Source organism: Vulpes lagopus, chromosome X (assembly GCF_018345385.1).
Source record: "Vulpes lagopus strain Blue_001 chromosome X, ASM1834538v1, whole genome shotgun sequence".
Taxonomy (NCBI): domain Eukaryota; kingdom Metazoa; phylum Chordata; class Mammalia; order Carnivora; family Canidae; genus Vulpes; species Vulpes lagopus.
Genome location: NC_054848.1, coordinates 13275813 through 13300375, shown reverse-complemented (window position 1 = coordinate 13300375; position 24563 = coordinate 13275813). Strand labels below are relative to the sequence as shown.

The 24563-nt window shown below is 41.5% G+C and overlaps 1 protein-coding gene across 6 annotated transcripts in view; it reads right to left on the bottom strand.

The window, feature by feature from the left end:
- REPS2 (RALBP1 associated Eps domain containing 2) overlaps positions 1-24563 on the bottom strand; it is a 227493-nt gene that overhangs the window by 31693 nt on the left and 171237 nt on the right. For all 6 annotated transcript variants that reach the window (XM_041740770.1, XM_041740772.1, XM_041740771.1 and 3 more), the window contains 2 exons: positions 2671-2754; positions 1425-1570 (listed from right to left, as the gene is read on the bottom strand). In XM_041740770.1, coding sequence (XP_041596704.1) covers positions 1425-1570; positions 2671-2754 — 230 coding nt within the window. The remainder of the gene's footprint in view (positions 1-1424; positions 1571-2670; positions 2755-24563) is intronic.

Below are 24563 nucleotides of genomic sequence, written 5' to 3'. Positions count from 1 at the left end.
TGTTTAAAGGGCACCTGGGTGGCTCAGTGGTTGAGCATCTGCCTTCAGCACAGGTCATGATCCCGGGGTTCTGGGATCAAATCTTGTATTGGGCTCCCCAATCTTGTATTGCCTCTCCCCTCTGCCTATGTCTCTGCCTCTCTCTCTCTCTGTCGCTCATGAATAAATAAATAAAATCGATAAAAAAATGAAAGCTATTTTAAAACACACACACACAGATAAAGCAAAGAAACAGAAAAAGACCTCTGCATGAGCTCTGCCAGCTGCCCTCCATCCAGGACGGAGGGTGCTGTAGCCATCCCTGACTAACAGTGATGTGAAGCAGAGACCACCGTGGAAAGCCAAGATGGCACACAGAAGCAAGTTTAGCCATCCTTGTCCCTGACATGGATTCATCCCCTAGGCTTGACAGTGGCTGAAAGATAGTCAAAGCTCTCAGTGGCCATTAAGGACAAAATATATTTCCTTTATGCATTGATACTGCTAGGGAACTGTCTATTTGGAAAAACTGACACAAAAAACATTATCTGAAGAGTGTTGTATGGATTCATGATGGGGTTTTGGCTTCAGAGGCAAGTCGTGCCCACAGAATCCGTTGCTTCTTTCTCTACAACAGTATAAGCAGGAGAAAATCACAGCAGCCCCTGGGATCTACAAGGCCACTAGAGCAGTGTCAGGGCGTATGTTGAGCATTTATGTTAGTGACCAGGCAAGCTCATTTATGAAGTTATGCACAGCAGCAGGTTTCTGCTCTCAGCACTGCTTAATTTCACTACAGAAAAACTGAGGCAAGGGACAGGTTTTCTTAAAACAAAACCCTCTGTAGAAAACTGGTTTGTCGGGAACATTGTTCTCTCAGTTCCTAGCCTTGTCCACGGGTGCCCCCCTCACATAGCTGTTACAGCCAGTCACATAGCTATTTTGGAGGCTCCACATGTGACCATCTGTGCTGAGATGATCGACAATAAAAATTTTCGTGGGGAATAAAATGAAATCACAAGCCACATGTACTTAAAATTGGGTCTGAGGGTCACAAAGCTAGCCATTTGCCCTGGGGGAGCACCAGAAGGCAAAGAGGAAAAAGGGCCATTTGTATCACTGTCTTCTTCCAAGGAAAACGTGCACCAGCACAAGGAAGCACGGCAGGAAGGAGAGGAGGAGGAGAAAGGAAGGGAGGGAAATCAAAGCAAACTGCAACAGCACATCTTTGTACTTGCTTGGCCCTTGGCTCAGGTTAGGTTCTAGAGCACAGGTCTCTTCCTGGGTGCCCGGGAAGAGTACCACCACAGAGACAAGAAGGCAAAACTACAACCATAAAATCACACCGTTCTATGGCCATGAGTATAAATGCAAACAGATTTCCAGGTACACACATATAAAAACTGGAAAGCTGGTGTCTGAGTCCCGTGATCTGCCGTACATACTTTTGGACTGCTGCGTGGGGCTTCCCGCTCGCTGCCGACACTGGCCCACCAACAGTGCTAGGAGGCTCTTGGCTTTCTGTAGCTGAGTTTTCAGGTCGGAACTTCCTTCGGATGGGCTTTGATGGAGGCTGAGAATGTGGTATGTCCTGCAGATTAAATACAAAACAATAAAACCCCGAAGTTCACAACAGAAATGCTCCCTTCATCATGCCAATGTCCTCATGTTCCTTCTATGCCCATCCTCAGGTCAGGTGTGTGCTCTGTTCAAACTCCACACCTGAGGATGTAAGTTTGAGTCATGACTTCACAAGGGGGGGGGGGGATGACACAGGAAGGACATGGGCATCAGATTCCAGGAGCCTTTCTTTTTTCGTTGTTCTTTCCATGCTTGCAGCATATTATTGCTTTTTGCACCTGAAAGGACACAGGTATCAGATTCCAATGGGAACTCCCTTCCTTTTTTAAATGCTATGTGCATTTCACAGCACAAGGCTTTTTCTGACTGAAGACAAAGCTCACTCTTGCCTCACTTTGGGGCCTGTGGGAACATGTTGTAAGCTTTGAAGTTTGTGATAGTCTCAGTCATCTCATTCTTCCACTCCCAATTCATACATGAAGTCATGCTTAAGGGCCACAATGTCTTCTGGAAGGAGACAGCCAGCTGGCTTCCTAGGAGTCCCCTCCTCACCTGTGCTCCCAGGCCCAGGGCCCATGCTCTGATCAGAGGAGGGCCTTAGAAAAACAGGGTGCAGCCAGAAGAGGGTAAGAAGGTAAACAGAGAGCAAAAGTGAGTGGTGAGTGGTACCTTCTGAGTAAGTAATCTGGGACTCAGTGACACCAGTGGGCTAAGGTGAAGATGCCGCGATGCAAGAGGGGACCATGGCACACAGACAAAGGAAGGCAGACTTCCCGGCCCCCACCAGAGGTGCTCCTAGACACTCAGCAACCTGCAGGGTTCTGCCAAAGGCCCTCCCCACCACACCTCCTGAACTTGCCAAAAGCAAAGCCACCATATTTAGCTCCAAGGCTGAAGAGGGAAGTACAAATGGTCAGTGACATCAAGGTCAGGCCCAAGAATCATCAGCACCCTAATCTTCACAAAGAGCCCAAATTATAGGAAAGCTGGATCATTACCATTCAGGTCAGGACACAGACACCAAAGCAAAACAGATTTGCAAATAGAGACAAGAAGCCCAGGGGAGGGGCTTACAGTGCCATCAGAGAGGCACCTTCCTGCAGGCCTTACCTTCTTCGTTGGACTACTCTCAGCAACCTGGGAGGGAGCTCTGTTCAGCTGGGGGTGTATTTCAGCCTCAGACACCTGTTCAGACTGTAGCAAAATATCATACAGAAGATAAAAATGCAAAAACATAACCACCTAAATATATAATGAAGAGCACTTAGAAAATGTTACTAAGTGGAAGTTGATGACCAACATGCAGCCAAGTGTGGTCAAGTCTATGGACCCCTGAGAAAATCTTCCCTAGACCCTGCCATTCCCTCCCATGCCCCCTTCCAGTACTGTTCAATATTAGGAAAAGGAGTCACAGTAATGTCCATAACTAGACACAGGTGTTGCTAAAAACTAATGTTTTACAAGCTCAAACTAAAAAAATAAGGCTTATCGGGAAAAAAAAAAAAAGCTGGGAAATTTGTTAAAATTTTAACCCAAGCACTAACAAAAATAGTAACCATAATAATAAAAAAATTGAAATTTTTAAAAATATTAAATTCCTAAGAAAATCACTCTAAGTGACATGACTCTTTACCTTAAAAAACACAGGAGTGGGGGTGTATAATGGAAGGAGTAAACAGAAGGGTTGAGGCTACCAAGTAGTATGGAATCTATGGACAAATGCACAAAGAATGGTGAGGACTGCCTCCAAAGCCCTTTGAGACTGAGCAGGTGCCAAAGAGTCAAGCAGAAGAGTACAGGGAGACTAGATGCCATGTGCTGTTCCCGGTCTCCAAGAGGCTTGCTACACTCAGCTGCTATTAGCCAATAATGCAAAGTGTTAACATGCTGAGAAAAAATGCTCCATATGAACTAATGTGACTTCTTCATTATAGTGACATCAGTCCTCTACCCACAGATTAATATGCATTTCAGAAACACACACTGCAGCACAACAATCATCCTTAGCATGTCCATCCTGTTCCTAACCCGGCCTTTTCTAACTCCTTCTAGAGCCTGGCTTCTTTCTTCTTCCACCTCTTCTGTAACAGACAAGGGCATTAAATGTTCCCCTATTTATTGGATTCTTGCTGCCTCTTCTAGTTTTTGCCCAGGCCTCTGCCCAGCACAGCACCCCTGACTATCTTTTTAAAACTCCTGTCCCTGGTATCTGATGAAGGACAATCTCCTACTGGTAATTATTATCTCTTTCCTGTTTTGACCCCTCTTATCCCTCAGATTTAGGATTTCTCAAGATTCTGTCTTTGGTTCTCCCACCCTATTCCTCCCGTCACCATTCATTCTTTTCCACAGCAAGCCCATCTGCTCCTACATTTGCACTGCCCTAGCTAGAAACCTCAGCTCCCTATCACCAGTCCACCTCTTCCAAAGCCATTTTGCAAGCACTCCATATGCCTTATTTCTCATTCCAAGTTTTGCTTATAGCCTTCTCCTTTCCATTAAGGATAACTGTATTGCTACTGTTGTCGATAGTTATCTGAAACACCAAACACAGTGTCACACATTTCTCCAGGTGTTCTGCATAGATGAAAGCATTTCATCATCAGAGCCCGAGGAAGGAATTATTACCCTCATCTAATTGGTGAAGAAACTGAGGATCAAGAAGTTGAAGAACTCACCCAAGATCACACAAACAGCAGAGTCTGAACCCAGGCCTCAGGTTCCAATGTGGGGCTTGTGACCACTATGCTATATAGCCTCAGGTACTCTTGGGACCGAGTGGTACTCATTCAAGAAATATTTATTGACCAGCTACTGCAGGCAGGCCCTGTGCTAGATCTGTTATTCAAGATAAATGATACTTAGACCTTTCTTATAAGAAGCTTGAAGTCTAGCAGAAAAGGCAGAGAAATGATGGGACAAGCATGCTTCAGTGGAATTCAGACTTTGGTGAGGAAGTATGAGGGACCAGGCCGGGTGGGTGAGCAAAGACTTGAATGAAGGTGATATCACAGCTAAGACCTGAGTGATAAGTAGGGTGCAGCCCAGTGCACAGGGATAGTGAGAAAGGAAGCTCCAGTACCCAGAACACCAATTTAGGATACCATGACAGTAAGAGATCTGTCACCAAGACAGGAACCATGAGAGAAGCAAATGTAAGGGGAGCTCACTTTCAGGCACACTGAGTTTGAAACACTCAGGCAGCACCTGTGCAAAGCTATCCAGGAGCCATTCCTTATCAGGAATATGAGGAATGTAAGTAAGACTTTACCCACCTTCCCTCAGGGTTCTGACAAATAATGTCATACTTTAAGATCTGCAGGCCCAGGGGCACTTGGGTGGCTCAGGCGGTTAAGTGCCCACTCTTGATTTTGGCTCAGCTCATGACCGCAGGGTCCTAAGATCAAGCCCCACAACTGGCTCTTCACTAGGTGTGGAGTCTGCCTGGGATTCTCTCCCTCTCCCTCTGCTCTTACACTCAGTCACTCTTTCACACTCTCTTTCTAGAAAGAAAAGAAAAGAAAGAAAAGAAAAGAAAAGAAAAGAAAAGAAAAGAAAAGAAAAGAAAAGAAAAGAAAAGAAAAGAAAAGAAAAGAAAAGAAAAGAAAAGGAAAAGGAAAAGGAAAAGAAAAGAAAAGGAAAAGGAAAAGGAAAAGGAAAAGGAAAAGGAAAAGAAGAAAAGATCCATAGGTCCAATGTCAGCTTTATTAACGGCTGAGTGAGGGCCCAATAACTTCCTGAATGCAGGATTTCCCCTGACCTGTGTGGAAGAACACAACTTGGACTTGATGCCCCTTCCTACCTTCCATCCCCAAATCTATTGCTTGGAACACAAATGTTCTGGCCTCAAGTCTATGCATGCAGCTCTCTGCAGGACCACAGGTATGCATTGACATATCCTGCCAGCTAGTCACAGAGAAAAGGAGTGACTGATTAGTCTCCCCGCCTTTCACCTGCTCAGCTCTCTCCTCCATCATCAGGCAGAGAGAAGCATTTGCCCTAATGCTTCCTTTCCTGGGGAAATGAGCAGTCTCCCTCTTGTGGAAAATACAGGGGAAATAATAAATCAGACTCTCCAACAAAAATAAGGATTCTAAGCACAGCAAAAGTAGTAGACTATCATTACCATTGCCTCTGCTTTCTTCCCTTAAACATCTCTAAAAATCCAAACAACACTGGAGTGGGAGTTGATAAGGATGAAAAAGCAAGTTGTGAAAAGGGTCTGACAATTTTTTCCACTTATATGTTTACCTTCCTGAAACTGTATCCAAAGGCCTTGGTTTTCTAGCTCCACCACCAAAAATAAACAGCTCCTCGGTGCTATGTCAGGTGGAATCTAACCACCAACCTCCTTGGGAGGAACATCAAAACCTCCCCTCCCCACCCCATGACTGATTCTAAATGACTCCATCTATTGAACATTCAGAGGAGTGGAATCCTGTGAGGGGCCTGAATCACGAAGGTCCTAGAAAGGTAGAGCTTCACTGGAGCCAGACATTATCCCAGGAAAAGAGATGAGCAAAGAAAATGAGCTTTGTGGTAAAAACAAAACTAAACTAAACAAAACTAAAGATGAGATTTAGAGGTACAAAAGCCCCTCTTTGCAAGAAACTATTTCACTTTACCTCAGGAAAATAGTGTAAGGCTTAGCAGCTGGAAAGCCAAAAAAGCCTGGGAGATTTCTTTGCTATTTCTACAGACTTTTCTAAGGTAACTAACAACTTGGAGAGAATGATAACCCATGAAACAAGGGGGCCTCAGCAGCTCCCTTTTTCCTCCATATATTAAAATACGAAACAACTCTATCAAGATGGACGATATGCCCTTGCCTGGATTAGAAGCAACCCATAGTGGGCAAAGGCAATCCACTTAAAACATTGAAAATTAAAACAAGACAAAAAATGATGGTCACTTAAATCAGTCTGGTGGAAGTGGGGAATAGGCATATTTGAGAGCTATGTAAGCTTGACACTAGCTACATCCTTGGTGATTGATGGCATGTGATAAGTGAAAGGAAAGAACAATGACACATGGAAGCCAGATTTTGATCTTCAACAATGGATAAATGGTTGAGAGGAAAGAGTTTAAAGCAAGAGGAAAAGAAATATGGCAGCATAAAAGTTGAATAAAATTAAGCAGATTCATCACAAGCAGTACTAGAACAACCCACCTCTATCTTCTTATAGCAGTATCTCTCAAATATGAGTTCCAGGGAATATCAGTTCTATGAATTGCCTAGCCAAGGATAGGAAAACTTTCTCTGTCAAGAGCCAGATAAATATTTTCAGTTTTACAGGCCATTTGGTCTGTGTGTCTCCAATGCAAACATGCTACACTGCTACTGAGTGCTAAAGCTGCCAAAGAAGACAACACAATGGAACATCGGGGTGGCTCAGTTGGTTAAGCATCTGCCTTTGGCTCAGGTCATGATCCCAGGGTCCTGGGATGGAGCCCTGCCTTGGGCTTCCTACTCCATAGGGAGCCTGCTTTTCCTTCTCCCTCTGCCTGCCGCTCCCCCTGCTTGTTCATTGTCTGTCTCTTTCTCAAATAAAAATCTTAAAAAAAAAAGACAACACAATAATGGGTGTGACTGTGTTCCAATAAACTTTATCTACAAAAACACGATGATGGGACAGATTTGGCCTGTGGGCCATAGTTTGTCACGCCTGGCCTAGAGAAAACAGATAAGCTTAGGGAACATGGCATAGCCTATATCCCTTCTAGAAATTCACAGAACACATAGCATATCACACACACTCTGAAATCCTGTGAAGTAAAGGAAGCCATTGCTTTCACTTAACCCAGCAGTTCCCAAAATGATTTGGCTTCAACTTCTTATTTTCATGTAACTCCTATTAATATCTAGCAGAACTATGTTCTGTGGTACACACTTTGGGAAACAATGACCTACCGACTGGGTTTAGAGGAACAAAGGAAAAATATTCCATTTGACTCAAATGCCAAATGCCACATTCCACACCTAATCCTTTGAGAGGAGCATTCTACAGATTGTTTGGCAGATCCAGCTCGGGGAAGCCTCTGCTAGACCCCCTTCCCCAAGCATGTGGAAGCAGGGTAAGGATGGGGTTGCCGCCTGGCAAGAAAGGCCTCCCTTTGTTTCTCATTTCCTCCCTCCTTCCTTGCAACAGCAGCTGTCGCTGCTGCCAACTACTTCTCTATATGAATTTATTTACTGGGCTTCCTTTAAAATCTCCTGGACATGAACACAATAAATTCATTCATTATAATAGTTAAAGTAGATGAACAACACAATACTGATAAATTATGGATTTTTTTAAAGTAGCTTAAAACAACATGCCCCAGATTCCAGTGCCACCCAGGCAGGCTAGCTCTGCAAAGGTCCCACAGCTCCCATCTCAGTCCATGTGCTCATTATTAAACCTCCTACCTGGGGCACTGCAAAAACTGCAGTGGGTCTTTTTCTAGCCTTCAGTTATTTTCCCAGTCTGATCCACCCTGCACACACTAAGGAAATAATTTTGTAAAAGCACCTTCTCTCATCAAAACACTTTCCTCAAAGTCCTTCAATTGGTCCCTAAGGCCTATGGCATAGCACCACAGGCCTTAGGGACACTCAGCCAGTTAAAGATCTTCTATCATCTGGCTCCAATTTGCCTCTGCATCATAACTGCATTAGTTTCCCCATATGGATCCCGCTCCAGGCACGTAAGTATTACCTGAATCTTCAAACAGACCAGAAATTCCTTCCCAACTCAATTCTGTTTGTTCTAGACCTTCTAAGCCCAGTGGTTCCCAAATATAGCTGCACAGGAGAATTATCCAGGGAATTTTTATAAATTACAGACTTTTAGATACTACCCCAGACCTCCCTAATTAGAATCTCCTAGGGGTGGAGAACTAGAAACTTCTATTTTAACAAGCTCCCTGGGTAATTTTTATGTAGCCAGTCCAGACCAACTGTGGACCATAGATGGCCTGAACTCATTTAAGAGATGAAAAAACCAAGTCTCCAAGGTCCTGCTCTGAAAAAGGCCACAGGTGTTGCACCAAAAACTAACTAGGCTTCTTAACTGTTTTCTTGTTCATTTACCATGGAGGAATAGGGGTGTCTGCCATATGGTTTCATAAAATAAATAAATATTTGAAGCTGGGCAAAATCTTCAGCAGTAAGACTTTTGTTTAAAAGTCAAATTTGCAGGGTGCCTGGCTGGCTCAGTCGGTGGAACATCCAACTCTTGATCTCAGGGTTTTAAGTTTGAGCCCCACCTTGGGTGTAGAGTTACTTTAAAAAAATAAAATCTTAAAAATAAAACCTTAAAAGCAAGGAAGTAAGTGTCAAATTTGCAACAAAAAAAAGCAGAGGGGAGGGGAAATTAGAGAAAGGTGACCAAGAGGTACAAACTTCCAGTTATAAGATAAGTAGTAGAAATGTAATGCACAGCATGGTGACCATAGCTAACACTGCTGTACAATATATAAGAAAGTTATTAAGAGAGTAAAACCCCAAGAGTTCTCATGACAAGAAGGACACTTTTTCTTTTCTTTTCTTTTTTTTTTATTGGTGAGGGGGAGAGGGAGAGAGAGAATCCCAAGCAGTCTCCATGCCCAGCCCAGAGCCTGATGTGGGGCTCGACCTCACAACCCTGAGATCATGACCTGAGCTGAAATCAAGAGTCAGATGCTCAATGGACTGAGCCACCCAGGGGCCCCTTCTTTTCATTTTATCTATATGAGAATATGGATGTTAGCTGAACCTATTGTGGTAATCTTTCACAATATATATAAATCAAACCATCGTGCTGTACATCTGAAATTTACACAGAGATGTATATTATCTTTCAATAAAATTGGGAAAAAAGGTCAAATATCTTTTTAAAAATTAAGTAGTTTAGGAGTGCCTGGGTGGCTTAGTCGGTTAAGCATCCAACTCACCCCTTTTCCTCTCTTTCTGTCTCTGCCCCCCTCCTCACTCATGCACACTCCCTCTCCCTCTCAAATAAATAAATAAACTTTTTTTTTTCAAAAAGTAAGTAAGTAGTCTAATTGCAGAACTAATTGCTAAAGGTATGGATAATTGATTAATTTATTTTATAAACTCTGTAATACTCATGCTGACAGATTAGAAAAAGGAACTCAAGTTTCATTTATTACCCAAGAATTCAGGCAGATGCCAAGACTGGGAAACACAAAGGCAGCAGCTAAACTGTAGGCAGATGGGCAGACAATCATGCTTTGGCCTCTAGGGAATCTCCAGCATCCCACTGATATTCTAAAGGTCATTTGGTGCCAACCTTTCACCTGACCTCCATCTCTACTAGGTAAGGGCACATTAGAAATAGCCATGTGGTCACATCCAGCCATAGAAGATGCAGAACCAATGGCCAGCAGCACACTGGCCACAGCAAAGCCCATCATGGCATGCCACAATCAGTTTCAGAGAGAAGTTCCAAAAAAGCTGAATTTCTCTGCAAGAACGATGACCAAAATCCATGACCCAAGTCACCTCTGAGAGACAGAAATGGAGCTGATGTGTAAGCACTTGGAGGGCTCAATGTGTTTTGCTTCACTGTCCTTTCCCATGCCTAAGCTGAATGGAAGCACACAGCAAGTACCCAAATCCATGTGGGGAATGAGCTAGTAAGAATCCAACAGTGTTTTGTGTTTTACTGGACAAGTCAAGAATTCATCCTACAGTAACTGGAGCCCCAGAGCACATCAGTTACAGTGCAGAGGCTCTGGAATCAGTCCAGGATTTGTGCTTGCTTGGTATATAACCAGAGCATGTGCTTAACCTCTCTGAGCCACAGTTTCTTCATCTGCACAAGGGGATAATTCACCTAACTTCTAGCATTTGTAAAGATTAAGCAAAACAGCTGTCTAGAGTGCTAAGCATAGTAACATAGTAGCCACTCAATAATGGCAGCTACTATAATAATTAAGAGTAAAGATACAAAAAAAAGAGTAAATATACAGAGGCGCCTGGGTGGCTCAGTGTCTGACTCTTGGTTTCGGCTCAGGTCATAATCTCAGGATCGTAAGATCGAGCCCCAAGTTGGGGTCCACATTCTATGGGGAGTCTGCTTGAGATTCTCTTTCCCTCTACCTCTGCCCCTCCCCCTGCTAATGCTCTGTCTCTAAAATAAATAAACAAATTTTTAAAGAAAAGTGAGTAAATATACAACTGGTTTCCCAGGCATAGATTCTGCAACTGCAAAGAGTAGCCAATTCAACATAAAGGACTCTTCCTCTCTTGCCAAAAGATGAAAACCTAGACTGCGAAAGTGCTGACTCCAATTTAGATTATACACAGATCCTATAAAGCAGGCTATCCAAGGTCCAAATTTGTGCCACTGGACATTGCTATTAATATTGGAGGGAAGAAGCTTTTAAAGATAAAAGCTCTTTCAGATTTTAGGGCTGTTTCAGCACAGGTGTCTCAGGCAGCTTATACTGAACATCTCTGGTGGTCCCCTACAGCTGGCCAATCCAACATTGGCAACAACCAGGGGAACGCTGACAGAGGAGCTCAGGGACAACTGCAATAGAAGTGGATAATCAGTGACTATAATGGGCAACTAGTCCCTGGACACAGCAGTCAAATAGCATAATCTCTTGGGGATTTCTGGAATCCACTGGATTATGGACAATAATCCATGAAACAGATTTACTGTGACAAAGAACCATGAGTGCTTTATTTTGGTCTAAAAGACAAATATTTTGGCAATGATGACTGGGATTTTGTTCTTCTATTTCCAATTTCTACTAATAGAACAGAACTCTGAGTCAAGTCTGAGCCCCACCTTCTATTTAACACATACCTAAAGCCATACGATAATGCTCTCTGCAGAGTCAACAACATAGACTTCATAGGTAAGGGGATCTATGACAGGATTCTCTTGAGATTCATATTCCCCACTGAATAAAGGTTGAAAAAAAAGATGCCATGTGTATGCTTCTTACCATACCAAATAGATGATTACTAAATAGGCAGCCACCACCATCACAATTCAAAGATATCTGGATATGAGGCCTTTAGAAATCCCCCCAACCCCGACATATATAGGCCTGGCAACAAGAGCAAAAGTATATAAAAATTTCTAAGTGCCTCAAAGCCCTAGCTCTAGCCTAACTTGATATTTTACCACACTTAAAATTTTGAATTCCATTCCCAGTTCTGTTGCTCTGTATTAATGTAGTATTTGAAAAACATCTTTTCTAACTAGTGAAAGCTGATAATTAGACTGTGATTAATGTCCCCTTTTGGGTTGACACAGCCCTTCCTGCATGAGCTATGTCCATCAGAAGAAGGTGGCTTTTAAAACTTTCAATTAGAAATAGCTGGCTAGAGAGGAAACTATAAAAATTAGTTAAGAGTTAAGAGCCAGTCACAAAATAAATCCAGTACTGACGAGGATGTAAGAAGTGGAACAGGAACATTGTTGATGGAGTATAAATCAGTACAAACACTTCATAAAACTGTTTGGCAGTACCTATAGGTACCTATAGGAAAGGCTGGACATATGCCTATCCTATGACCCAGCAATTCTACTATAAGCAGAAACCTAAGAGAAATGAAAGTATCCACCTACTCAAAAACTTGTACATGAATATGCACAGCAGCATGATCCATAATTGCCAAAATCTGAAAACCAAATGTCCACCAACAGTGGACAACAGTGATATTTTTGCATATACAATGGAATACTATACAGCAATGACCTATAGTTATACACAAGAATATGGATGAATCACACAACACTGTGTAAGCAAGAGAAGCCAGACACAAGAGTATCTACTGTGTGGTTCCACTTATGTAAGGCAGATAACAGGTAAAACTGATCTATGCTGTTATAAGTGAGAAGATTGGTAACCCTAAGGGACAGTAACTGGAAAACAGCCTAAGATGGGCTTTCTGGGGTGCTGGTAATATTTTGTTTCTTGACTTAAGTGCTGATTATACACATGTGTTCAGCTTCTGAAAATTCATTCAGTTGCATACTCAATGTACACTATTCAATATGTATGTTCTACTTCGATAAAAAGTTAAAAAATAAATCCAGTGGAGCCAATTTCCTGTAATGTCCTTAAAGTGCCACCTAGTGGCACAAGTTAAATGTAAACAAGAGGGAAGTTTTCATTTCTAGCGACTTCAAAAATATGGTCCCATTTCTAGCAGCACGTTCTGGGATTGGGCTGAAACAGTGCCCTAGACTAAAAACGAACAAACAAACAAACAAAACACTCCTGTGTGGCACACAGAGTTCCTGACACAAGGGTCCAGCAGCGAGTGAAGCTGTCTACTACCCAACACACTAGCAGCAACAAGCTGAGGACACACATCACCTCCCAGCCACACCTGCCATCAGCCACGGTGTGGGAGATTTACAACACAGACATCAGGAAAGGCTACAGAGTGGGGCTGTTCCTTTTTCCAGAGGGAACATTTACCAACACACCAGGAAGTGATACCTACAGAACTTGCTGAACAGAAGAGAGTATTCAGGAGGAGTTGGGAACAAAGAAATCCTTTATCCTGTTTCTCCTGGACAGGCTTCTTTCCCTCTTTCTCACCTTAAAGGCAAGGCCTTAGTCTGGTTTCCTCTATTATGCCTGAGAAAACAAAGTTAAGAAGGCCTGCCCACAGCAACTCTTTGAAGCTACTGGTTGAGTCAAGAGTATTTGCTCAAGGCTTTATTAGTAAACTGTAACACAGAGAGCATCTTGGTTAGATAAAGGTCCTCAAGGCAAAGCTGCAAACTAAATACAGGCATCACAATTCTTGAGTTAGGAGATGGTAGGTTAAAAGGCCTTATTAGGAGGTCTATCTGTCTTTCCATCAATTCTCCTCCTTCATGTTTATTTACAGGAAAAGGTGATGATCTGGATTTGGAGCTAAAGACTGTAGTTTGCTGACCCATGTCATGACATAGGCAGAGGGCCAGCCAATGAAAGGTCACAACAGCAGGAAAGAATACCATTCTACTAGAAGTGGTTTAGTAAGCCAGTCCAGCACTCATTCTGGGCTTAGGACCGGCCACTAATTTTTGGTTATCCTAAGTCTGCTCCTCCATATTTGCCAATTAGAACCAGCTTCTGTTTTGCTGTGCCTGGAGCAGTAATAATTATAATAGCTACTTGCCACTGAGGCCTGACTATATGCCAGACACCATTCTAAGTGTTTTACGGATACTAACCCATTTAATCATTTTAACAACCCTATGAAAGTAGACACTATCATCATCCCCACTTTATATATGATGAACCTGAGAGACAAACTAAATAACTTGCCCAAAGATACACGGCCAGCAAGAGGCAGAGATAAAATTTGAACCCCGAGCCCATGTTCTTAACTATTCTGTCAGGGTGCCTCCCTGGGTCTGACTCCTAGCTGTCCTTCATTGTCCTTTCCCATTAACACCACAGCACATTTGGACACCCTTCCATCCTGCCCCACTTCCATACTTGCTCCTTCCCTGACACACAGGAGTACTTATTGGTTTTTATCACCATGTGATGAGGGGGACAGAGAAGACAAATAAATATTCCATTGTTTAGGAACCTAAAAAACAACCATAACTGACCTCCAGGGGAAAGACTAGGGTAGCTTGTTAGTTATGGGAAATACGGCATCCAGCTACTGCCTATAATCCTTGACAATACAACATGAGAAAATGAACTTAAATGAGATACATATACACACTAGGAGAAACTATAAAACGGATGGCATTAGGCAGGAGCATAGGGCAATCTCTGTGCCGTCACAGCTCTTGGCAAAGTATGGGCCTGTTGTAAGCATATTCCATCAGTGGAATGACCTTATAGCATCTTCCAGAGAAATGATGCTAGCAAAGTCAGCTTTACATGATAATACCATGAGCACAATACAGTAAGGGGGGCATCCAAGAAAGAAGACAAGTTACTAGTGGTGGGGTAAAGCTAATTCATTAAGAGGTTTCACAATATAAAGTGTATCCGTGATAAAGATAATTGTCAACAAATGAGTTAACTCAATTGTCAACTCAGTTGTTAAGAAGAGATAGGTTAAGGGGCACCTTGCTGGCTCAGTCAGAAGAGTGTGCAACTCTTAATATCAGGGTTGTGATTTCGAGCTCCATGCTGTGTGTCAAAATTACCAAAAGAAAATAATTCTGAGACATGGTTGGATAGCATAGCATAATAGGAGGAACTGGCACTCTAAGGCAAGATAACCAGGACTGGAACCATCATATTAATTCTTACTTGCTGTGGGTGACCTTGAGGAAATTCCTGAAGTTCTCTGTGCCTTGGTTTACTCATCTGTAAAATGAGAATAGCAACAGAACCTATCGTGCATGGTTGTTATGAAGATTAAGCACATATTTGTCAAGCACTTAAAAGAGCATCTAGCATATAAGCACTATATATAATTATTTATTATGCAAAAATTCTGCCTTTTTGTTTCCTTTTAAAAAGCAGAATAGGGCTAACAACACTTGGCCTTTTGCCACACCAAATATCGTCCACTGACCAAAGTGTGAAAGCTATTCTGGCCAAGATAAATGTTAAGTCAAGTCTGCACTGAGAAAAGCACTTTTGCATTTTGCCTAATGTATGGAAATACTTCATATTTAGAAAATTATTGGTGGGCACAGAAACTGGAAATTCTTGTGACCTTTTGCTTAGCAAGTCTTTGGGCTATGCAATGAGTGATTCCTCTGTCTCCTTCTCCCTCTCTCTCAATGTTTGTTATTACATTTCTAGCACCTCCTCAGAAATCTTTCCCAGCTCTCCTCTTTACAAGAGCTTAGCTAGCTCTGTCACTCACTAGGTGAGAGGCTCCAAGAAACTCACTTTCTGAACCTTAACTTCCTCTGCTGTAAAATAATGTGCAAGGACAGATATGAGAGAGCACAAGCACAAAAAGTGTTAAAATTTAAAAAGACTTAGACATACTCAGAAGCCAGCTCAACACCCCTATAGGGCCAAATCACAAAGTAGTTAGCTAGACTGAGGGTTCAGAAGCAGGCAGAGGCAGCTGAGAGCTCATACAGAGCAGAGTAACAGGTATTTCAATGCCCCAGAGGAGGCAGGGGGCCTCCTCCATGCTCATTTCCTGAAGCCAGAGGCTAAGGTGGTGCTTTACTACCTGTGAAGCTGCAAAATCAGGATGAAGCCTGGGAAGGTGCTTGGTACTGCCTCCCTAAGAAAGGGAACAGAAGCAGATAGAGCACACAGCCTGCACCCCCCTGCAGAGAGGGACACCTCGGTGGCTCAGCGGTGGAGCATCCGCCTTCGACTCAGGGCATGATCCTGGGGTCTGGGATCCAGTCCCACGTCGGGCTCCCTGCATGGAGCCTGCTTCTCCCTCTGCCTATGTCTCTGTCTCTGTGTGTGTGTGTATGTGTGTCTCTCGTGAATAAATAAATAAAATCTTGTTTTAAAAACCTGCAGAGATATGACTAAGATTGTTCCAAATTAGGGTGCCTGGGTGGCTCAGTTGGTTGAGCATCTGCCTTGAGCTCAGGGTCCTGGGATCAAGTCCTGTGTGCAGCTCCCTGCTCAGCAGGAAATCTGCTTCTCTCCTTCCCTCTGCCTGCTGCTTCCTCTGCTCATGTGCTGTCAAATACAGAAAATCTTACGATGAAAAAAGGAACCAAAAGAGAATTCTTTTTTTTTTTTAAATAAGTCTTTGCACCTTCCTTCCCTCTTTCCATCCTTCCTCCCTTCTTTCCTTCCTTCCTCCCTTCTTTTCTTCCCTTTTTTTTTAATTTTTATTTATTTATGATAGTCACAGAGAGAGAGAGAGGCAGAGACACAGGCAGAGGGAGAAGCAGGCTCCATGCACACCGGGAGCCCGACATGGGATTCGATCCCGGGTCTCCAGGATCGCGCCCTGGGCCAAAGGCAGGCGCCAAACCGCTGCACCACCCAGGGATCCCCCAAAAGAGAATTCTTAACAACAACAAGAAACACCAGAAGAAAAGGAGGGAATACATTCACAATGCTGAAGGAAAATAACGTTCAACCTGCAATTCTGTACAATGCAAAATTACCATTTCAGAGAAAGGGCAGTAAGAGTTCACTATCCAGAGAACATGGACGTAAAAAACTAGTAGATGGGGGAAAAAAAGAAAGAAAAAACTACTACGTGATAGATTTCAGTAAACAGTATATTTGAACCTCCCAATTCCTGGAGTTATCCTAACTACATGATGACAGGTCTTATAAATTCTGAGAGCATGGTGTCTAAAAGTAGCTTCCCAAGTGTCAGTTTATTCTGATGAAGCTTTAAGTGAGTTTTTAAAATTCTAACTGTCCTATCAGAGAGCACTTTTTCCCTTTTTCATAAACATTAATTGAAAGAGAAACTCTTTAAGAAACTACATAATTTTCTTTTTTTTAAAGATACAATGTATTTCTTTTTTTTTAATTTTTATTTATTTATGATGGTCACACAGAGGGAGAGAGAGAGAGAGGCAGAGACACAGGCAGAGGGAGAAGCAGGCTCCATGCACCGGGAGCCTGACGTGGGATTCAATCCCGGGTCTCCAGGATCGCGCCCTGGGCCAAAGGCAGGCGCTAAACCGCTGCGCCACCCAGGGATCCCGAGAAACTACATAATTTTCCCACCAAAAAGAGCTATCTAAACTACTACCAATTACTTAGCAGTTTACCTCCAAATGCTTGACAGTAGAGACTTGACATTTTGGACTGAAATGTCCGGAGACCTTCACGGACACTGCAATTTACATACATACCACTCATATAGTCTCCCCAAAATAGAGACTGTACTTATATAAACAAGGTACAAGATGAGATAGGTAAGTTATAAATGAATTATTTAAGTGACCCCTTTAGACCTCTGAAAAGAAGTCCATGGAAATTCATTAGGGAGTTAAAAACCTCAAAAGCCTACAAGGGAACACTGGCCAGTAACGCTGAGAAAGGAATTCAAAATCTGATCATGGAAAAGGGGCCAATCACTGTGTTCCACAGACCTTGCAGATCACCCAAGGAGGCAGAACACCTTACTGTCAAAGGTTTACTAAGCACTTTTATGTGGTACAATCAGGAAACATTTCTGTACCCAGCTGTTATCTCCCTTTTCTACTATTTTCCATTTAATCACTTTAAGAGATGTCTAATATCCTATTAGGCAGATAAACAATACCCTTAACCAGAGTAATACCAACACCCTTAACCTTCTTGGACATTTGTCTGTATTGGTGTTTTTTAAAAGATCTTGTGTATTTATTCATGAGAGACACAAAGAGAGAGGCAGAGACACAAGCAGAGGGAGAAGCAGGCTCCCTGCAGGGCAGCCGATGTGGGACTTGATCCCAGGACCCCAGGATCATGACTGGAGCTGAAGGCAGATGCCCAACCACTGAGCCACCCAGGTGCCCCTGTATTGTTTTTTATTTTTATTAATAATACTAAAATAAATGTCATCATAAAACTTTTCCTTTTCAACAGTTTTTGGGATAAATTCTAATAGTATTTGTTGAGAGCTGGCAAAGCTATGCATGCTCTTTTAAACAGCAGGGGTTTATCCTTAATCCACCCTCCACTACTACAATCCCAGTATTTCCACGTAACTGGGAGGCTCAGTCAGTTGAGTATCTACCTTCGGCTCAGGTCATGATCTCAGGGTTCTGGGATCAAGTTCTGTGTTGGATTCCCTACACAGTGGGGTATCTGTTTCTTCCTCTACCTCTGCCCCTCCCCACCTCCTCGTGCTCACTCACTCTCTTTGTCTCAAATAAATAAATAAAATCTTAAAAATGCCAGTATTTCCTCACTATATCTCTGTCTCTGTCTTCTCTCCAAACTTATCACTATGGCAGTTTCTTCTGCCTTCTTAATTTCTCATCCAATGCCAACTGTTTGAGTACAGCTTTCAAATTCCTTTAATAAATCCTTATGAGAGGACTTGTAGAACTCTCAAGATTCAATCAACAGAAGCTGGTCTAAACCACAATTGTGTCTTCAGGTTACACCAACCAACAGCTATGATGAGCAATTTGAGTCACCTATGAACCAATCCTACAACTAGGGAACATACAGTAAAATGCACTGCCAAAATTAATATGGGAAAAAAGATCTTACACAATCAGAATCATTCTACTGGAATATTCAACCTTGATAAATTCAAAACAACATTATCTGCAGTGAGAGATAAATTTATCAGAATCTGATTTTGATTTAAAATAAAGCCTTTTAACTAGAGGACACAAAAATCAATTTTTAGTTTCAATGATTTTGCTATTGTTTTCCTACTCTCCTTATCATTTATCTCCACTCTACCTCATTTCCTTCCTTCTGCTACCTTTGGGTTTAGCTTGCTCTTTTTTCTCTCAATTCTTATGGTGTAAAGTTAGCTTATTGATTTTGGATCCCTTTTTCTTTTTAATATAAGTGCTTATAGTAAAATTCCACCAGAGTACTGTTATTCCAACATCTCATAGGTTTTGATATGTTTTCCCTTTCAGTCATCTCAAGGTATTTTCTAGGTATTTCACTTATAATTTCTTCTTTGACCCACTGGTTTTTTAAGAGTATGCTGCCTAATTTCCACATTTTAGTGAATCTTCTGATACTTCTGTTACTGATTTCTAGTTTCATTTCACTGTGGTCACTTTGTATGATTTCAGTATTTTCAAATTTATTGAGACTTGTTTTGTAGCCTAACATCTGGTCTATCCTGGGGAATGTTCCATGTGCACTAGAGAAGAACCTGTCTTGTGCTGTTGTTGGGTGGAGTGTTCTATAGATGTCGCTCAGGTCTAGGGGATTTATACTGCTGTTCACGTCCTCTATTTCCTTACCAGTTTTCTGTCAAGTTGCTCTATCCATTACTAAAAGTGAGATTTTGTAGAACTGCTACTCCCTTCAATTCTATTGGTTTCTGCTTCATACATTTTGGGGCTCTGTTGTTTGGTGTGCATATTTCTATAAAATTTTTTTTTACCATCTTAATGGAGTGAACCTTGAGTTAATATATAATGTCCTTCTATGTCTTCTAACAATCTTTGTCTTTAAGTCTATTTAGTCTGATGTGACTATAGCCACCCAGACTCTCTTTTGGTTATTATTTGCATGAGGTATGTTTTTCCACACTTTTATTTTCAACCTGTTTTTATCATTGGATCAAAAGTGAGTCTCTTATAAACAGTATATCGTTGGAATTATTTTTTAAATCCATCTGTTTCTACCTTTTAATTGGAGACATGTATCCATTTAAAGTAATTAAAAATAAGGAAAGATTTACCCCTGCCATTTGCTGCTTGTTTTCTATGTCTTGTACCTATTTGGTTCCTCAGTCCACCCATCACTTCTCTTTTTATGATTAACTGATTGTTTTTCTAGTATACTGTTTTTGTTACCTTCTCATTTTTGTATTTTTTATATTTTTTAGTTTTTTTCCTTAATAGTTACCCTAAGGATTGGTTAACATCTTAACTTTACAACAATCAAATCTGAATTAATACCAAGTTAGTGTCAATAGTATACAAAGACTCTCCTCCTTTATAGCCCTGCTGCCCCTTATATTATCATTGTCACAAATTATATCTTTATATGTATGTGCCCATCAACATAGATTCGTAATTATTATTTTAAGCATTTTTCTTTTAAAACCTATAGAAACCTATAGAAAATAGAAGAGTTACAAATCAACCCTACTGGCTTTGAGATTTACCGACGTGGCTGCCTTCACCATTCTTCATTTCTTGTTACGGCTTCGAACTACTGTCCTTTCATTTCAGTCTGGAGGACTCCCTTTAGCATTCATTACTGGGCAGGTCTACTAGTGACAAACTCCTTGAGTGTATGCTTATTGGGAAATGTCTGTCTCCAGTGACACTATCTGTGGGGGTATAAAGTACCTTCCAAGGCCACCTGTTGCCATCAAATCAGGGTTAGGAGACCCCCTTGGTCTCTGCTAAAACCATGTTTGCCAGCTAGGAAAGTACTACCCTACGTTGTCTACTGCCACCAAGTGAGGGACAAGAGGCTAACTCCCAGATTGGTCTTCGATGACCCCAGAGGGAGGTATATCCATGATGTTTAGCTGGTGTAGGGCATGTGTTGTCAAAAAGGTTTCTATCTAGTTTGTCTACCCTTTTCGCAGTCCTTTGGCCAGAGAGGAGACTTTTCTCAAGGGTTTTTATTTTTTTTTGGGGGGGGGGATCTACATTTGTTGGTAGTTCCAGGTTGCAAGCTTCTCCAGTATGCAGTCCAGGATATATGGGAGTTGGTTTTTTGTAGGTTTTTTATTGTTGTTGTTGTTTTTTTCCTTACAATTCAGGGAACTCATTGCCATGCCATTACTCAAGTCCTAAGGCCCTAGCCAGGCCACTTTCCTGTTTACATCTTTCAAAGTCCTCTTTCTGTTTATTATGTCCAGGGCTCTTAAGTTGTACTCAGCAGTGGGGGGAAGCAGGGAGAAATTAATCTAAGTCATCTTGTCCTCAATTGTGTTTTATGATGCTTCAACTATATTTGCAACAAAATTTTTCTTGGACAGAGGACTATAACACAGATTCAGAGACCTTAAGTACTAGAAGGATCTATCTACTCTAATCTTTACATTTTATAAAACAGGCAGTAGGTCTTGTGAGACTAATCTGCTTACTTCCCACAAAGTTACAGAGTAGTAGAGCTAAGCAAGACCACGGAAACATTTATATAGCGTTCTACAGCTTTTAGTATGTTTTTTCCTCATCACAGATGAAGATCAATCCTGGGCCTAGACTTTCTTTCTTAATTACAGAAATACTCATTTACATACTGTGATTTTCAGCTCATCTACAGTGTGCACTGTAAGACAGAACAGGGTAACACACTGGAAGAAAGGGAAGGTGTCATCTTAGGTGACAGGTTTGTAAATTCTCTTTAGAATAATTATAAAGTTTCTAATAAATGAATACATAGAAAAAATACTTCTTGACATGTACTAAAATTACATATTGACAAGTGAAAATTAGGATGCTGTATATATCTTTGAAAGCTCATTAATATGCTTTATATAAAGCCAACATGCTCTTAAGGTGATTCAATGACTAGTGTATATTACATGAGATCATCTACATATATTATAGCAAAAGATCTCATATTTGATGTATGCCCACTGAATTTTAATTTGATAGAGAGAAAAGCCATGAAATGCTAGAAGCGGTAACATTTCTATATTGTTTATACTTAAAGAATGTTTCCTGCTGTTTTCTTATTAGATATTTAAAGTTCCCAATGAGATAGTACTCCATTTTACTCTATTAAAAATGGATTTAGCAATGTTGTACTATATGTTGGTTAATAAATTTAAATAAAAAATAAAAATGGATTTAGTATGTGCTTAATAGAGATTCAGTATGCATGTTAAGCTTTAATCAAATTTACATGTTAAAAATCTATTAAATAACTCTGTGAGAAACTTACATGATCACAAGTAATGCCCCTCTCCACCCCCAAAAGACTGAGAAAAAAAGAACAAGTGTGGGTGAGCTCTACTCTTTATTTCTTCCAGGAGAATTTACTATTTTGTATCACCAACTCTACATTAACTCACAGAAAGAAGACTTGAAATGACAGGATACTAATTTATAAGGACATTTTCTAGAAAAGCATAGTGTCAAATATTTCAGAAGTAGTTCAGGGCCTACAAACTGCCATTTTAGTTTAAGTGAGCCCGTCTTTCCTTCCAAATAAAAGAGGGTAGGATCTTATCTAAAAAGTCGTGTCTAAGAAATTTGGCTTTGAAAGGGAACAGCATGCCCAGCATATTCCTACTGGGTTCAGTATTGCCTTAGAGACCTGATTCTAGCCAGATGACAAGGTTAGATGAAGGACTTGCTGCATGGACTATGGTTTCCTCTCATGACCATCCAGGTGCATGGCTAGTCCTTCACAATAGCACACACAGGACCTGAGGTGCACAGTGGCTAGTCCTTCCAGCAAGACCATTCCATCAAGCCCTCTAACCCTACTGGAGTCAGCCATCTCAAGAAGGCAGAAACTCCCAAGGCCATTCATCAGGATCTGGGTTCTTGTCACCACAGGGTAGGAGTACATCCCCTAACCTGACCTTATGCCTCCCACCCTCCCCAACTCAAGAATGCCTTCCACTGTGCCCTTTAAGAACTGGGCATACCATCAACAAATTCCCTACATTCTCAAGTTGGTCTTTGAACATTCCTTCTCTTGCCTTAATTCAGTGTTTCTCAATCCTGGCTATACTTTAGAATCATGTGGGGAGCTTCTTAAAACTCCCAATGCCTGGGCCACCCACCACACCAAAATCTCTTGGGGTAGGACCCAGACCTCAGTAGGTTCAAAGCTCTCCCCCAGATTATTCCAGTGTGTACGAGTACCACTGGGCTAACTGATGCCCTGTGCTATCCCCTCAAGGGCTGTTCCCCCAACAGAACTCTCTTGTCAGGGTACCTTTCCTCTCCCAAAGCTCTGGCATTACTGGGACTCAAGTGGGCAGGTCACTGGCTCTTCACTGCCATGTTCAAACACTAAATCTCTCTCCCCTAAAATCTAGCTTTCTAAATTTCAGGCAGTTCCTTAAACACATGGGGATCTCTTGCATGCCTGAACCATGAATTTGCTTTTTCTTTACATTAATGCTCTGAACTCCTTGGCCATGTGAAAAGAAAAGTTTTCTTGTTTAAAGCTCACTTCAGGGATCCCTGGGTGGCACAGCGGTTTAGCGCCTGCCTTTGGCCCAGGGCGCGATCCTGGAGACCTGGGATCGAATCCCACGTCAGGCTCCCGGTGCATGGAGCCTGCTTCTCCCTCTGCCTATGTCTCTGGCTCGCTCTCTCTCTCTCTCTCTCTCTCTCTCTCTCTCTCTCTCTGTGACTATCATAAATAAAAATTGAAAAAAAAATTTTAAAGCTCACTTCATGGATTACCTTAGCCCTTCCATGAAGCCCTCTTGGTCTAAGGCTTAAAAGTATTGATCAAATGTTTCCTCCACAGTGTTTTCATCCTACAGTGCTATTTTAGTACTCCTGCACTGCCAGTGAGAAGCACTTGCTGTTATAAGGTAAGAAATTAGCTTAAATCCTGAGCACATTAGTCTACAGGGAGCCCCAATACATCAAATGTGGTGTTAATATAAAACTGAAAAGATTATCCTTTGTACCAAAAAACCTCTTTTCTTTTATAAAGATTATTTCCAGAAGAAATGTGGCATGAGATCAATACTATTAAAGAGATTTAATTATTGGAGTACCCAATAGGCCCTTAGCAAAGAACTGACCCACAGGACAAGCACCTCTGTAGATGGCATTTTATTTTACTCAGTTTATATGCAGACAAACAGTGAGCTACTAAGTTAAACTCTCATGTTAACACTGCTCTATATGAAACAGTTAACTCTGCTTTTTAGTCATTTATGTTATGAATCAGTCTTTTCAAAAAAATTTATAAATAAATGTGTCACCTCTTTTGATCTGAGCCAAAATACCATGCCCTTGGTCTCTAGCCTGTCCCCAGGAAAATATGGAACACAAACCATTTGATTCTTTATATATTCAATTGGTCTCTCTTGATCTTACCTATAGTATGAAAAATAAAAAGATCTGTTTCTTTGAATTTATTCCTTTTCCTAACTCTAGGGCCCCATCTGTATAATTTCCTCCAGATGTCCATATCATACTGAGGCTTAGTGTAAGCAGGGGCCAGCTAAACTGCATTTTATGCTGAAAACCTATACCTCATCTCTCTCACTTGATATAAGTAGAGATATACTTTTAGTGTATGTAGAAACAATCTATATATACCTTTGTGGACACATCTACAAATGTACAAATGCTTTTCTCTTACATACTTACAATCTCGAAGGATATCACTGACTGGCCACATAGTTTTTTAAACAGTTGTTCCTTTTTAGGGAACAGAAAGTTTTCTTGTTTATTATAATCTAGCATTACCCACTTATCAGGTCAAATAATATGAAAATTTTAAATCCAGGAGTGCCTGAGAGGCTCAGTCAGTTAAGGATCTGCCTTCAGCTCAGGTTGTGATCCCTG